This window comes from Clytia hemisphaerica, unplaced genomic scaffold (assembly GCF_902728285.1).
Source record: "Clytia hemisphaerica strain Z4C2 unplaced genomic scaffold, Clytia hemisphaerica genome assembly, whole genome shotgun sequence".
Taxonomy (NCBI): Eukaryota; Metazoa; Cnidaria; class Hydrozoa; order Leptothecata; family Clytiidae; genus Clytia; species Clytia hemisphaerica.
Window position 1 is genome coordinate 513134 of NW_027103716.1, and position 14741 is coordinate 527874.

General features: G+C 37.0%; 2 protein-coding genes across 2 annotated transcripts in view; both read right to left on the reverse strand.

Annotated features, from left to right (window-relative positions):
• Nucleotides 1-2234: 2234 nt before the first annotated feature.
• Nucleotides 2235-14741, reverse strand: part of LOC136804295 (uncharacterized) — a 31138-nt gene continuing 18631 nt past the window's right edge. Inside the window, exons 2-3 of the mRNA XM_067061003.1 lie at nt 3315-3922; nt 2235-2962 (exon numbers count right to left, since the gene is read on the reverse strand). Of these exons, the coding sequence (XP_066917104.1) occupies nt 2323-2962; nt 3315-3904 (1230 nt within the window). The 5' untranslated portion in view covers nt 3905-3922 and the 3' untranslated portion in view covers nt 2235-2322. The remainder of the gene's footprint in view (nt 2963-3314; nt 3923-14741) is intronic.
• LOC136804277 (uncharacterized) lies at nt 9061-13195 on the reverse strand. Its single transcript, XM_067060985.1, has 2 exons — nt 12540-13195; nt 9061-10272 (listed from the first exon to the last, which is right to left on the reverse strand). The coding sequence occupies exons 1-2, from the start codon at nt 12955-12957 to the stop codon at nt 9242-9244; spliced, it is 1449 nt and encodes a 482-aa protein (XP_066917086.1). The 5' UTR covers nt 12958-13195; the 3' UTR covers nt 9061-9241.

Consider the following 14741-nt stretch of genomic DNA (forward strand, 5'->3'; position numbering starts at 1 on the left):
AACTTGACCATCGTAGGCCAAACATTTCAATTTTAATTTTAACTGTCTTTCTTTAAGCAACGAAATCTTCAGCAAACAAATTTTCCAAGGTTCACCGTCACACTAATTTATTCTATCAATAAGGGCCACTAATAAAGGCCACTACAAACAACGCTTAAAGGTTATTCGTACTCTAAATGGTAATCTATGTCCCTAGACTTTATAACTATCTATTTATTAACTCATTTTAATTCTGCAATTCAATATGGTTATTTATTAAAGTATATGACTTCGACAGGAAGCAAGACGTATCCCAGACAGCCGCAAGGTCATACGAAGTTTAATTGAGTGCATTGAACTTTCGTTCCGACAATTTTTTGTAAAAATAAATAAAATGTTAATAGACGTGCATTCTGGCAAAGTGATCCTTCCTCCATATTATCATGAAGATAAAGCTCAGAATAGCCATTATATAGTCAGAATTACCTAAAAATCGAAAATATCAAAAAATATAAACAAACACAAAACAAAGACAAACAAACTAGATTCAAAGCAACTTCTCGAGAAATCTTAATAACCACTACTTTGTAATCATACGTTAAAAAAGTTCAAAGACTATTCTCCTTTTATCCATATACCAATTTAATCTGAAGTTGACCAAAAAACTAAAAAAAAGCTCGCTATAATTCTACCGTTTGCTGAAAATGTTATTAGGCAAACAATTATCAACTACCTAGAATAAAACATAAACAAAATTTCTCCAATATGAATCCCTTCGAAGTCTCCTAAACTTCTTTGAGTATCAAACAAAAATCAAAGAAACGATCAACACCAATATTGTAACATAAAACAAACGAACGAACTAGCCCAAATTTATCTTCTTTCATAACCAAAGGGAAAAGTAGAAAATCTCATTTCTTGTTATAAATATGTATAGAAAAAATGTTCCATGTGAGACTCAATTCTATGGACGGACAATCTCTACTGTTTTCTCATAAAACTTTTGTTTCAGAACTACACATTCAAGCCAACCATTCCTATATTAGTCAAGCAAATCATAATATTATTACAAACAACAAATCTCGAAAGTCGAAATCCAGAGCTCTAATACCAGAGTAGTTATTAGGACCATTGTAAAAAGTAAACAGATGAAATATAAACAAAACATCAACAAAAAGTGTCTTTTTTAAACCAAGCCTTTTTGGTGTCCTTCCATTTTCATCGTGCCAGCATTACAGAAAACGAATGAGAGGAAAATAGAGACCAAATCTAACTCTTTCTGAATTGCTTTCTTTTCAAAACCTGCGACCGAAATTAGCTTTTAAAGGTGACACTTTATAAATTTATTGAGTTGTATCTCTCCAGTGTTGATGACATCATTAACCCATCTAAGCCAATCAACGTACAGGAAAATGACATCATGTTCCGTTTAAGCCAATCAGTGGCCATCAATCGAGAATCATCAACCACAAAATGTAATAAGGATAAACCAACAAACTGTTGAGTGATTTTTTCAACTCGAGTCTTCTCAGATCTCACGCCTAAAATGGAACTGTAAAAAGACGACGCGAATCATTTCAACACATAATAATCAACAAATCAAGAGTCATTCTCTATAATGTATCAAGGTTCTTTATAGATATAAGGTCCAAATGAAAGTTTGACTACGTCATTTTAAGGGATATTCATTTAGGGGTGTAATATAAAAATATAACTAATATCATACCCAAAGCCACACCCTTGGTTTATTTCCTTTCCATTAAATATGTTATCACATAAAAATACATCCCCTTTTCGATGAATTACTAATTATTAGCCAGTACCGAGAAACAATGAACTACATGTTTTTTTATAAGCATTGCGCTTATAAGCATATCTGGGGTCATAAATGGCAAAAATTTAAGCATATGCTAAACATTACTTTGAGCCTTCATTTTCAGAATTTGTTTATTTTTGGCTGGATTATCGAAATTTCTCTAAAATTTTGCTTAGGATATAAGCATCCATCAAAGCATTTTTCAGCTTTGTAAATCTCTCGATCTAAGCATTTCCAAGCCAGCTTTTGGATTTTTGTATGCTTATAAAAATAACATGTAAATAGCAACTGAGTGGAGATGGAACAACTTGTGCTTGAGTGGGATTTCAAACTCTTTTGTTTCCAAAGCTCAAAGAACTCAGTGGCTGTAGTGTCGTTTTCTATAACTGGGATGAGAGTTTTGAATATTGTAATTTATCGTAAACTAAAGTTTGTACAGTAATAAAGAACATTTTTAGTTTTATTCTAAAATTCATATGGTATTCCAGCTAACAAGATTCAATAAATTTTAAGAAAAACTAACGACCTCAATTTCCTCTTTTACAGAGATCCTTATTGATCAATTTAAATAGGTCATCGTAATGCTCAAAAGTTCGTGTCTTATAAAGTTTTGGTTGTTTGTAACAAGATGTCAGAAAGTCCCAATCACCGTCTGATTGGAAACGATATACAATGTGGTCTTCTTGTTGTTTTCTAATATTGCGACAGTTGAAAACGTCTTCTTTGGTCGTTATATAAAAACGAGTATTTTTCATTTGGTTGTACGCCTTGTAAACATATGATGTGCCTAGAACAGGCGACTCGGGAAGACTGGATACTAAAATACCAGGGTGAATCTTAAAGTGTTCCCTGATTCTATGAAAATAGTATCCCCAGAATTCTAAGCTCTCTTTTTCTGCAAAGGAGCATTGGAAGACGATTGCCAGTGGTTGCAGATTGGCTTTTTGACGATGAATGTTTTCTTGTTCAATAAACTTCATTGCCATTGGTAAAAATGGGTCAGTGATTTTGTCCATGGCGATATGAATGAAGTTGTGTTTGACACATTCACGATTGATCACCAGTTCTGGCGGTAAATTGACTGCTCTCGTATATTCATATCGGTTGAAATTCGGATTCTTTAATAAGTCTTTCAGATTCCGATACAACTGCATGGTGGTTTGTGAGCTATGATGATGAGAAATAAGAGGAAAAATAAAACGCATAAAAGTGAAACGATCTAGTTCTTTAGGGTCTGATGGAATGGGGACCATACTACAAAAGGCTTTACTCAAAGATTCGAGACACTTTTGAATGATTTTTAACAAACATTTATGCTACGATAAGTTAGTAACCGTTGGAAAGATAGTTTCAAGGAACGTAGAATTTAAGATTCGAGATTCTCTGCTCAGTATTTTTTACTTTTCTAGATAAAGATCCATGTGAAGTGGGTCAATTTTTGCTATTTTCATTTTGCTTGTTTTAGCCAACAATTTCATATCCTTTAATACAAAATCTATCTTTTAATACAAAATCTAACCTTTGGGTGTTTTCATAGGGTAATATCCGATAAAATGGTATCCATTCTTCGCCTTGAGTCGGGCATGTAGCAACAACACATATTACAACCACCTCCACATTGTCTTCAACCTGAAGATTGCGTAAACTGTCAAATACACCCTGATTTCTTTTATAGAGATCAGATAATGTAAAATATACCAAAGTCTGTTTTGTCGAACGCAAAGTTGTTATTAACTCTCGATATTTTTTTATGACTTGTAGAGTCTCATTTGGTGACAAAAGAATCAGGTTATTATTCTCAATTCGATTTTGAAATGTCTCATCTTTGTGAGTCCATTTCATGAAACGTTGCTCCCTTGATAAGTAGACGTAAAACGTGTAGCAAGGTTCTTGCTCGATCATACCCCTCAAATGGTAAACCAAGCCTTCAAGTCCATACTGAATTGTATTGCTTATAACACCATCAGAAATAATTGTGATTGTTTTATGTGATAAACAATGTCTTGATGGTGAGCCAGTGGATTGTCTTTCAATTGTCTCTCCATTGTTAAAAGCCAGGTAGACATTGAATAACATCAAATAGCCAAGACTCAGATTGTCTTCCCACATATTTCATCCTTGTGCACTCTGGCAAAATAGTATGAAAATTACTTTAAAAAAAGATCAAATAATTTCAACAAAGCACTTAATAACCAGTCGAACAATGACATAATAAACGCCTATATCTTTTCCGCGACCATGGCGTTTCTGAACTTATGCACAGAGTCAGAAAAACTGACGTGATATAAAAGAGTTACAATTCAAAATTATCATTTCAGCAATAATATAATCTGTAACGATTTAAAAACATCTATTGAAAAAAGAACAAGTGGAAAATAAAAAGTTAAATTCTGTTTCAATGTAATCTTGAGCGGAGACAAAAAAGGCTTTCGATTCGAATTAGATAGCGGTTTTGTGCTTGTTGAAAAGATAAATAGGAGGGGAATATCATCAGAAAGAAAAAATATGAAAATACCGGAAAATGAAGATTGAAGATGAAGAAGAGATATATCAACTTCTCCAATAAATGTGCTATAATAATCATTTTCACATGATTAATTTTTTCAAGGTTCTTAGATCTTAAAACCTCATCAATGTGAAAAAATTTAACAAAATAATTTATCAAATATAAACCATAAAAAATAAACCAGCCGAGGCTGGAAGGTCAGCCAATAGAGCTTAGCTAGATAGCTTTAATAAGTGGGTTAACAGATGTAAGAGATGTACTGAAACAGATTAGACCAAAAATGTTGAATAATGTACAAAATGTGAAACATTTGATAACTTGATTTAAAATTATTTAAAACAAGCCTGAGAGTTCCTCCAACCCCCCCCCCCACGAGAAGATCAAAGTATACTTCTCTTTAGCATTGTAGCACTGTTTCTACGACATCAAACAATTAAGCTATAGTTCATTACTATAAAATAAAAGAGAAACATAGTGTAATTAAAACTTTTTGTTAATTTCATTCCAGTCAGTTATGATACATTTTCTTCTGTTGGATGTAGACAATATCCATATCCGTTATCTAGAAATAAATTAGCAAATTGCCAAAACGTCAGAACCAAAATAAAGATATCCATCAAATATACATAGAAATTGTACTTTTTGTTTTACTTGATAAAACTCCAATAACACTTTAAACTAACAAGCTACAAACTTTAAGTCACAAAGCACAAACTCAGGAAAAACACAATTTGCATCAAAATCTTTGCAAAACGTAGTTCATATTTATAACATTTCAACAGGAACTGTATTTTGGTAGACTTGGTCAAATTATAGAAACCATTTGTCAGTTGTCTGCAAGGCCAATGAGTACGTAAAAACTGACTGCTATTCAGTCAAAGCCATAATTTGGCAAGGTCAGAAAAACATAATTTACATCCAGTCTTCGTAAATAAATTTTGTAGTTTAGTACCGTCAAGTTACACAACATGCACACAACCATCTTGAAGACTTTGCTGGTCGCAAATGATAATCGAAAGCAAAACTTAAAATTCATAACTATTTAGGAAAGCTCATTTTTCCCCCATTTTGCTTTAAACTCCCTTTTGATTGGTCTATGAATTTGGGCGATCGCTTTACCGCCTTGACAGAATAAACACACGACCATAATAAATAAATTCAACAGGGCAGCGGAGTAGCAATTAATTTCAACTGGGAGTCCTCTCTTCTGCGCCAAGCACTGGCAGTGTTTTTTAAACTTTAAAACAATGTTAAATGAAGACCAGTTGGATTTTTTTGTTATGACTGTGCAAGTTGTGACGTGAGTGTGCATGTTGTGTAACTTGACGGTATAATTCATTCAATTCTAGAAACCATTTTTCATAACTTTCTGCAGTCCGCTTTCTGCAAGTCTGATAAGAGATATGTATAAAAAGTTATCGCCATTCATTCCATTCCATCATTCAGTCAAAACGTGCGCCAAGGTTAGAAAAGGTTAGAAAAACACAATCTGCGTCCGGAACTGCGTGAAAAATAGTTAGATCAATTTCAACAAGAACTGTATACATTAATATTAATATAATTGATCAAATTTCAAAGACCATTTGTCATAATTTTGCAAGTCCAATAATAGGAGATGTGATGTCATCATTTGGTTCCCGTCATCTGACCGACCCTGATTTACGGTCAGCAGGTAGAGTTGGAGAGTCGGAAAGCTTTTCCGCTGCTTTGCTGGATTTCCAATGTCGACCTCTGCACGCTCTGTGTTTACAAGTTTTGAAATCGAAGTAGCGAGCCGCATGCTAATGGAGAGTAAACCAAAAACCAGTTTATCCACGGTTTCTCAATTTCTTAATTCGGATCAGTCCACACGGATTCCCTTTCAACAAGATGTATAGCTGCTTCTTAAAAGAAAAATATTTTCGACCGACCGACCGACCGAATGACCACCACTTTTTAAAAAAAATGACGGGAATCAAATAATTTTTTGCGATTCGCCTTATCAAACACTTCCAAACCAAGTCCAAAAAAGCTACCGTGAAAAGCACAGCTCAAAATCATATATTTACGCTGTGCCGACGAATCGAGATTCTATTCATCGCGCAATCAGCGAAGACAAAAGTAACCATGACGACCATCCAAGATCTTGGATGAGCGTCATAGTCGATATTTTTATTCCCGTCGTTGAAAACACAACTTACAAAAAGTCATCAATGCTTTGTAAAAAGAGTCAGTGATAGAGAATCATAACATAAAGTCTGTATATCATTTCGATTCAATTAAAGTGACATTTTAACTTTCTATTTTTTACTACTGGAAAAGACGCTGTGAGCAGAACGGAAAGCCCAGAAGTGGGTGAACGATAAGGGAAACCAGTGTATAAGTTTTGGCGTTTGTTATTTGGCTAACCACTCCTATACAAATAATTTTGGGGATAAAATATTTCCCATATTTGACAATAATTATAGTGTATAAGATGGCCGCCTGCAACCATGTCCGCAAGCCTTGAAGGGAGGGAGGGAGGGAAAAAATTTTCTCTGTCTTCACTGTAAGATGAGCTTCGTTGCGAAAGAAGGATCGTGCTCTAAGTCATAGCTCTAAACCACCTCTCGATTCTACCGAACGGGGCAAATGCGATGGGCGCGTACTACGGGCGGACGGCCTGCTGAAGCCACTCTAGCTAGATGTGTTGAAGGGCGTGCCGTCGTAACAAAATAAAAGTTAAACTAAAACTTAACCTCTTAAATTACCATTTAACTTTCTATTTTTTACTACTGGAAAAGACGCTGTGAGCAGAACGGAAAGCCCAGAAGTGGGTGAACGATAAGGGAAACCAGTGTATAAGTTTTGGCGTTTGTTATTTGGCTAACCACTCCTATACAAATAATTTTGGGGATAAAATATTTCCCAACCGAAGGTATCCCCAAATTATACTTCGTCGCGCCTGAAAGGTTGCAGGAAGACGGGCCTACGTACAAATTTTCTATGAGTAAATTAGATAAGCCAATAAAAGTATATACTAACAACATAAGATAACTAAATATAAACGAAAGCTGATATGTTATAACATATTGAATTATTTCAACTATTTTACGCCTACATCACACAAAGAAAGGTAAAACAACAATGTGCACCCGACAGGAAGTCCACCATCAGCCGGGTAGGTGCCGGACTATGTACCGGATCCGACTTCCTAAACGATGAATAAACCCAGAATCGGCGGGTTTTCGCAACCAGCCGGGTTGCCCAGACTCAAGGCCTGGCCCCTCATCACCGTGCACAGCCTAATAGCTACAGGAAACTGTCCATCGCGCGTAATTCGTGTGGGACAAAATCTCTTGCTGTATGAAATGGAAAACACAAAGCCTAAATCAACGCTATGGACAGTTTCCCTACCGTATCATCCTCGCAGCTGAGAAACTCCTGTCCGTACAGCCGGTCCGGCAGGAGATTCTATCACAACCTTGTGCATACTGAAACTTAAGAGAGATCCGCCACCAGCCGGGAAGGAGCCGGACTTTGTTCCGAATCTGATCTCCTTATCACGATGGGTTTGCTTCAGAATCAGCGGATTTTCGCAACCAGCCGGGTTGCCCAGACAGCCGGCCTGGATCCTCACAACTTGCACTACGAACACTTACACTAACATCCTCGCTGCTGAGAGACTCCTAACCGTACAGCCGGTCCGGTAGGAGAATCTATCACAACCGTGTGCGCCCGAAAACTGAGGAGGTCCGCCACCAGCCGGGATAAAGCCGGACTTTGTTCCGAATCTGACCTCCCTATCGAGATGAATTGCCTAGAATCGTCGGATTTTCGCAACCAGCCGGGTTGCCCAGACAGCCGGTCTGGATCCTCACAACATGCACTACGAACATTTACACTAACATCCTCGCTGCTGAGAGACTCCTAGCCGTACAGCCGGTCCGGTAGGAAAATCTATCACAACCGCAATTACGAGCCCTTTATTGAAAGGGAAAACGGAATATTTGGATACCCAAAGTTGCTCATTGCTATCAATTCTAGCCATTAGTAATTATGAAAAAACTTGTTATTGGTAGGACCTCCTTTACAGTTCACTCCATCCTTGCCCATTCTACAACATGCTAGCCAATTGAGGGGTACCAAATATCTTTCTTCATAACTTAAATTTTCTTGCCTTCTTCCCAAGTCTTGACCAGCTATCTGTACAACTGATGCTCTACGTGTGATAATGACTCAATGTAAGCATACTCTTTCTTGGAAAATTTTGTAGCAAAAGAACACGTAATAGAAAATTAATTATTATTTTATATACCGATTTTATATTAACCTAAATCTATCAAAGGCCATGAAAAACTATATTAAACTTGCCCCTGATCCGCAGCATGAGCCGTTTATAACTTTAAAGTCTTGTTATAACAGGCTATTCAAGTCATCTAATCAATGCCCTTCAATGATCCTACTTTGTATTACTCCAAATCTACCTTTGTCAGCCGACGGACAGAGACACTTCAGTCTATAATAGTTATGTGAAATGATATTTTAAACTCAAATTAGAAAAAGCTAGTGTAAATCAATATAAATGCCGGGGAAAACCCAACAAAACAAACAGATATAGACCTATTTCAAAATAAAACAAACAAACACGATATCCTAGTAAATAAAAATAGTTATGTACAGTGCCATAGACTAAAAAAAAGGAAAAGATAAGAACAATCAGGCTTTAACGAAAGAAAAAAAAAACAGATGCAAAGTAACCTAAGTCTCGCATGTAATCAGGATAAAGTGAGACGCATGGACAATTCCCAAGTACTAGTTGTCATTACGAGGTCTGTAAGGAAGAAATGAAAACCTGATGCCCTGGCCTAGGACATTGAAAAAACAACACACAAAAAATGAAATTAAAGCGAAGCTCCGAATTTGGAGTATGATTAAATATAAACAAAAACAATGCTAGCCTATTAAAGTAAAAACCGACCCTATTTGGACATAGACAGCTGAGCCAATTTTAAGGATTTTTCAGGGTTTCTAATGTATATCTTGTAGCAGCTCGAATGCCACCTTCCTAACTTTTGGATCAACCAAGAGGGAATGCCACGATTGGCAGCTGTAGTGGCTGCTCCAGCTCTCAAAGAATGAGAAGAATAATGTGATACGTTTAACCCGATTGCCTTCAGTAAATCCTTCAAAATTTTGTTAAAAGTGACACTTTTCAAAGGCTTATTGTCCTTCCAAAACAAAGACGACGATCGTCTGTGGTTAGAGATATCTAGATATTGTTTCATAGCTTGTACAGGGCAAATTTCGGTCCCGTTTCCGTATATTTTCACAACGGAACTTTCAAACTGGTTGGTCTTGGTTTTTCGCAGAATTATTTTCATTTGGTTACGCTTTACCTTTACATCTTTCCGACGCAAAAACGAGTCATTGTTAGAACTTGTGCGGGTATATTCGCTGCACCTAAAAAATCCGAAAAAGGCAAGCAGCAACGCAGCTTTGAACATGACTTTGCTATTGTGGTCTAAAAGGCAAGTGGAATTTAGTTTTTTCGTAATCTTGACTATATGATTCCTTCTAAGTGGTTTCTTGGTATTACGCTTTTTTCTCGTTGCGCGCTTCACGCCAGCTAACAGTTGCTTGAGCTTAAACCTGTCCTGATGACTCCTCTTCGATTGTAAGGGATCTCGACCTCCTGCCTTCATCACCCAGTTTCTGACACTGCACATGTAAGTATGAATACACCTATAAGAAAGCTTACGATGATAAGCAAGATAAGCGACAAATAATAAAATCCTATTGAGGTCAGGGGGAGAGGCATTTCCTTCGTTGACTTGGATGTAGGCTTCAAACTTCTTGTATGCTTTGACTCCTTGACTGTACGTGGTTTTCGTCCCTTTGGCTAAAGCGTCCGAATTGTACTTCTCTATTGCCAAATCCAACTTTTCACGTCTACGGGCACCACTGTCGGATGTTCGTCCATTTCTGGAAACAATTCTCGGAACTTCTTCAGCTGTAAACGAGATAACAGATCAGCCTTGACATTTTTGTACCCTGGAATATGTACTGCCTTTATAGAAAAATTCTTTGACATACTGATTAAAGTCAGTCTTCTCAACATTTTTGCCATTAGTTTCTCACTTGTATAACCCTTATTAATGACTGCCACAGTGCCTTCATTGTCGCAAAATACCTGAATCCTTTTCCTAGACCACTCACCTCCCCACAAATGTGCTGCAATCAAAATCGGAAACAATTCTCTCGCCGACATAGAAACGCCTAACTGATTAATCTTTTCCTCTTCCCACATATCACAGAACCAGTGCTTCCCAAAACAACCACCATATCCTACCGTACTTGACGCATCTGTGTAAAACTCCATATCGAAAGATTTACTTACATCGTTATCTAAGAAAAATTGCCTCCCATTCCAATCTCGTAAGAACTCTTGCCACATATAAAGGTCCTCTCTAGCTGGTAAATTGATGTATATCTTGTGGTCCAATCTTTTTACTGTACAGCTTAACGTGATCAAGCGGTGCAAGAAAACCCTTCCTGGCACGACAATCTTGCAATCAAAGCTAAGCGACCCTATCAAGCTGAGTAGTTCTCTTTTGGTACATTTCTTCTTGGAAAGAAACTCGTCAATCTCATTTTTAAGCTTTGATATCTTCTCCTCTGACAAAGAAGCCTCTAATGCTACTGTATCCAATGTTATGCCCAAGAATTCCAATTTCTGACTAGGACCTTCTACTTTGTGACTAGCCACTGGAACATTCAACTTGTCGAAGAAATACAACAGCCTCTCTAAACCCTTTCCCTTTTCTGAAGGTGCCTCAGCAGTAAGGAAGTCGTCAAGAAGGTGGCAAGTATGACTCAGTTTATAGTTGTTAACAGCTATCCACTCCAAGGCACATGCAAACTTATCAAATAAGCCGGGACTGGATCTTCCTCCCATAGAAAGTCTTGTATCGTAATAAAACCTGTCCCTCCAGCAAATCCCTAAGAGATTAAAATCGTTCGGTGAGACTGGGATGATTCTAAAAGCTCCTTCTATGTCGACCTTACTTAGAAAGCAGCCTTGGCCTAAAAACTGAATAAACTCAATAGCCTTATCAATTGTGACGTATTTAAGGGAGAATTCTTCTTTGTCAATGAAGTCATTAATGGATGAACCATCAGGGTAGGAGAGATCCATTATGGTTCTAAACTTGCCTGGTTGCTTCTTGGGAACTATCCCAATCGGTTGACATTGAAGGTTTTCAAGTGGCAAAGAGTTAAAAGGCCCCATAATCCTACCCTTTTGAACCTCCTCACTAAGGTACTTATCTACGACGTCTGGATTTGCGTCTGCTGACCTAAGGTTACGAGATATTCTATGCATGTCTGGACCATGATAACCGATTTCAAAACCTTCTGTAAACCCCTGTAGTAAAAATTCAACAAACTCTCTTTCCGGATGATTCCTCAATTCCTCTGATAAGTTAGTGACATTAATTGGAGAAGAAACTGTACCTGGAGAGAGTCATTTTCTTGAAGAAGCGTCAGGGCACTTCCTTATGCCATGACCATTAACGTTACAAAACCTACATATATGAAGAAACTCACAGCCTTTCAAATTACATGCAGAAAAATTAAAACGATTACAAATGCGCTTACCTCTATAGTATGCCTTCCCCCTTTCCCTATCGAGATCAACCGAATCGACCGTATCTAAGACACTTACCCTTGACGACATTGCCTGGACTGAATCGACCCTCAGGTTGAACGGACACTTCCCAGATGGATGGTAAAATGACTGGCAATGCTCGCACAAGTTAGCTGACGCGTTCGCAATCGCTGCGTGCAAGGCCTCCGAATCCAAGGCCGACCAGTTTAAAACTTCCCCCCTGTCAGACATCTCAGCTGCCTTGTCCCAAAAATAAACGTGATAAAACCAATAAGCTAGACCACTATATTTTGTGGCAATCAAAACAATGTTGGAAATGTACTTATCGATGTCTGCAGCCTTATTCGGAAAATCACAAACAACCAAGTCTTTAAACTTTTGCAAAGCCAAAATCATCTGTGCCAGATCTAGTTTTTGTTTACCCAAACGTCTTTCCTTGGTCCCATCCCCAACATTCAATTTTAAGGCACCATCTTCACTAATTACGTGGGCGGTTTCGTCCCGTGATTCAAAACCAGGAAGTAGTTTATACAAAGGAACATATTTCCCCTGGAGAAGCTTCTTTTTCACAGCGGGTGCCACACTATAGACCAAAGAAAGTGTAGTCTTACCACGTCCCCCATCATGCTTCTTTCTTTTCTTGCTTTTTCTTTTCACCTCGGCCTCTTCCGACGACGACGACTCGATTTCTCCCCTTTCACTTTCCACGCTACTATTACTGCTGCTGGACTCCTCATCTGACGATTCAACCACAACCTTTCTCTTGCGTTTCTTACTGCTGCTCTCCTTCGATTTTGAGCTGTTAGAATTAGCTCTTTCAGTTTGACTCATTTGCCTCACAACTGCGGCAACTATCTGAGGAATGTGTTTTTCAAATTCACTTGATGTTGTTTGTGCTTGTTCATCAAGCGTTTCAATGTTTATGCCTTTCTCGGTCAGTTTTTGTTTGAGCGTTACAATTTTCGTTTTACTCGCTACCGGAATACCAACTTCTTTACATTTCGCAATTAAAGCTTTTCTGCTCACCATGATTATCAAGATATTTCGTGATTTTTAAACAGCAAATTACTAAAAAAATTTTCTCTGTCTTCACTGTAAGATGAGCTTCGTTGCGAAAGAAGGATCGTGCTCTAAGTCATAGCTCTAAACCACCTCTCGATTCTACCGAACGGGGCAAATGCGATGGGCGCGTACTACGGGCGGACGGCCTGCTGAAGCCACTCTAGCTAGATGTGTTGAAGGGCGTGCCGTCGTAACAAAATAAAAGTTAAACTTTAACTTAACCTCTTAAATTACCATTCCATAGTTAAAAGTTTGGTAATTACTGTTATACATTTGGGGATCATGTAAAAGATTTCTTTCGAAATAAACTTATTTCAACTACACTTGGAGGTTTCTGGGGAATTCGTAAAAAGTAAACTGCATACTGATACAGTCTGCTAGACATTAATATGGTAATATTTGCTCTTCATCTTTGATTTTTTCTACAGTGATTAGATTGACACATGCGCGATAAAATTTCTATTATTTGTCTTCAGAGGTTACTATTTTCTTTGAAAACTTAACCTCTGATACTCAGGGTACAAAAAAGCACGATTGCATCCAGGCTTTATCAAATTTAGACAATAGCTGTACTTTTGTAAACTTTATCAAATTCCAATAACATTATAACACCATCAATCCCACCTAGAGGAAACAAGAAAAATATGTTTTTATTGCAAAATCTAATAAAAAGCAGCAATAAAAAGTATCAGAAAATTCAACATAAACAAAAACTTGAGCAAACGGCTTTAAACCTTCAAAGGATGTAGAAAAAGAATCCCCTTGATGAAAATCATGTGTTTGATTTGCCGAGTTAAAAAAATAAATGACAGAAATTGAAGCTTGCAACAGATTTAGACTGGAAATACTTTGGTACAACACTGACTTATCACATCTGACTTATCGCTTGAGCCGCCATCTTGAAACACCACATTATGATAAACAACGCACGCTAAAAGTACCCAAAAAGTTAACCCGATCGGAAGAAAGTTTAGAAATCAAAGTGAGATCGATCGGGAAATCGGATTTTTTTTTTGCCGTCTTATGGAACTGGAAGAAAATTTTACCTATTTGAATGCTCAGCTTAGGCTGGCCAATAAGCCCTTTTTGAAAGTCAACCAGGGATAATTTTTGAACTGTACTTTTTGATTGAAAAAATCTTTTGAATTTTTTTCCTTCGCATTTATGTCGTTTTAAGATCGAAGATTTGCTGAGAAAATAAAAATACAAACAGTTGATCTTCTTCTTCTCTTCTCTTTTCATCTTCAGTTTCCCATTATTTTGAATGATAATATTCCACTCCGGAATATCTATTTAACGAGCACAAAACCGCTATACTCAAGGGGAATAAGGCGGGGTCGTGGAGGTCAAAATTTTTACAACGTTACAAATCATTTTCAGAAGCTCGTTTTGGGCTCAAACGAAGCGTATAACTAATTAGAATAAGATTCAGTCTAGGCAGATGTTTTTTCATTTTGAAATTTTGCGTAATTCGCAAAAATCCTCAATTTTGCGCTATTTTGATGACGTCATAAAAATTGAAATTCAAATAACTTATGATAGAATCATCAAAATAATTTCAAACTTTCACCAAAGATGCATTTCAATGCAAATTTTCAAAAAATTTCAAAAAATTTTCAAAATCTTGATGACGTCAGCATTTTTTAAGGATTTTAGTTTTTTGCCTGAAAAGTGATGACATCATTAAATTTCATTAAATTTTTTTTTAAATTCTGAAAACATTGATAATATGCATCTTTGGTTAAAATGTG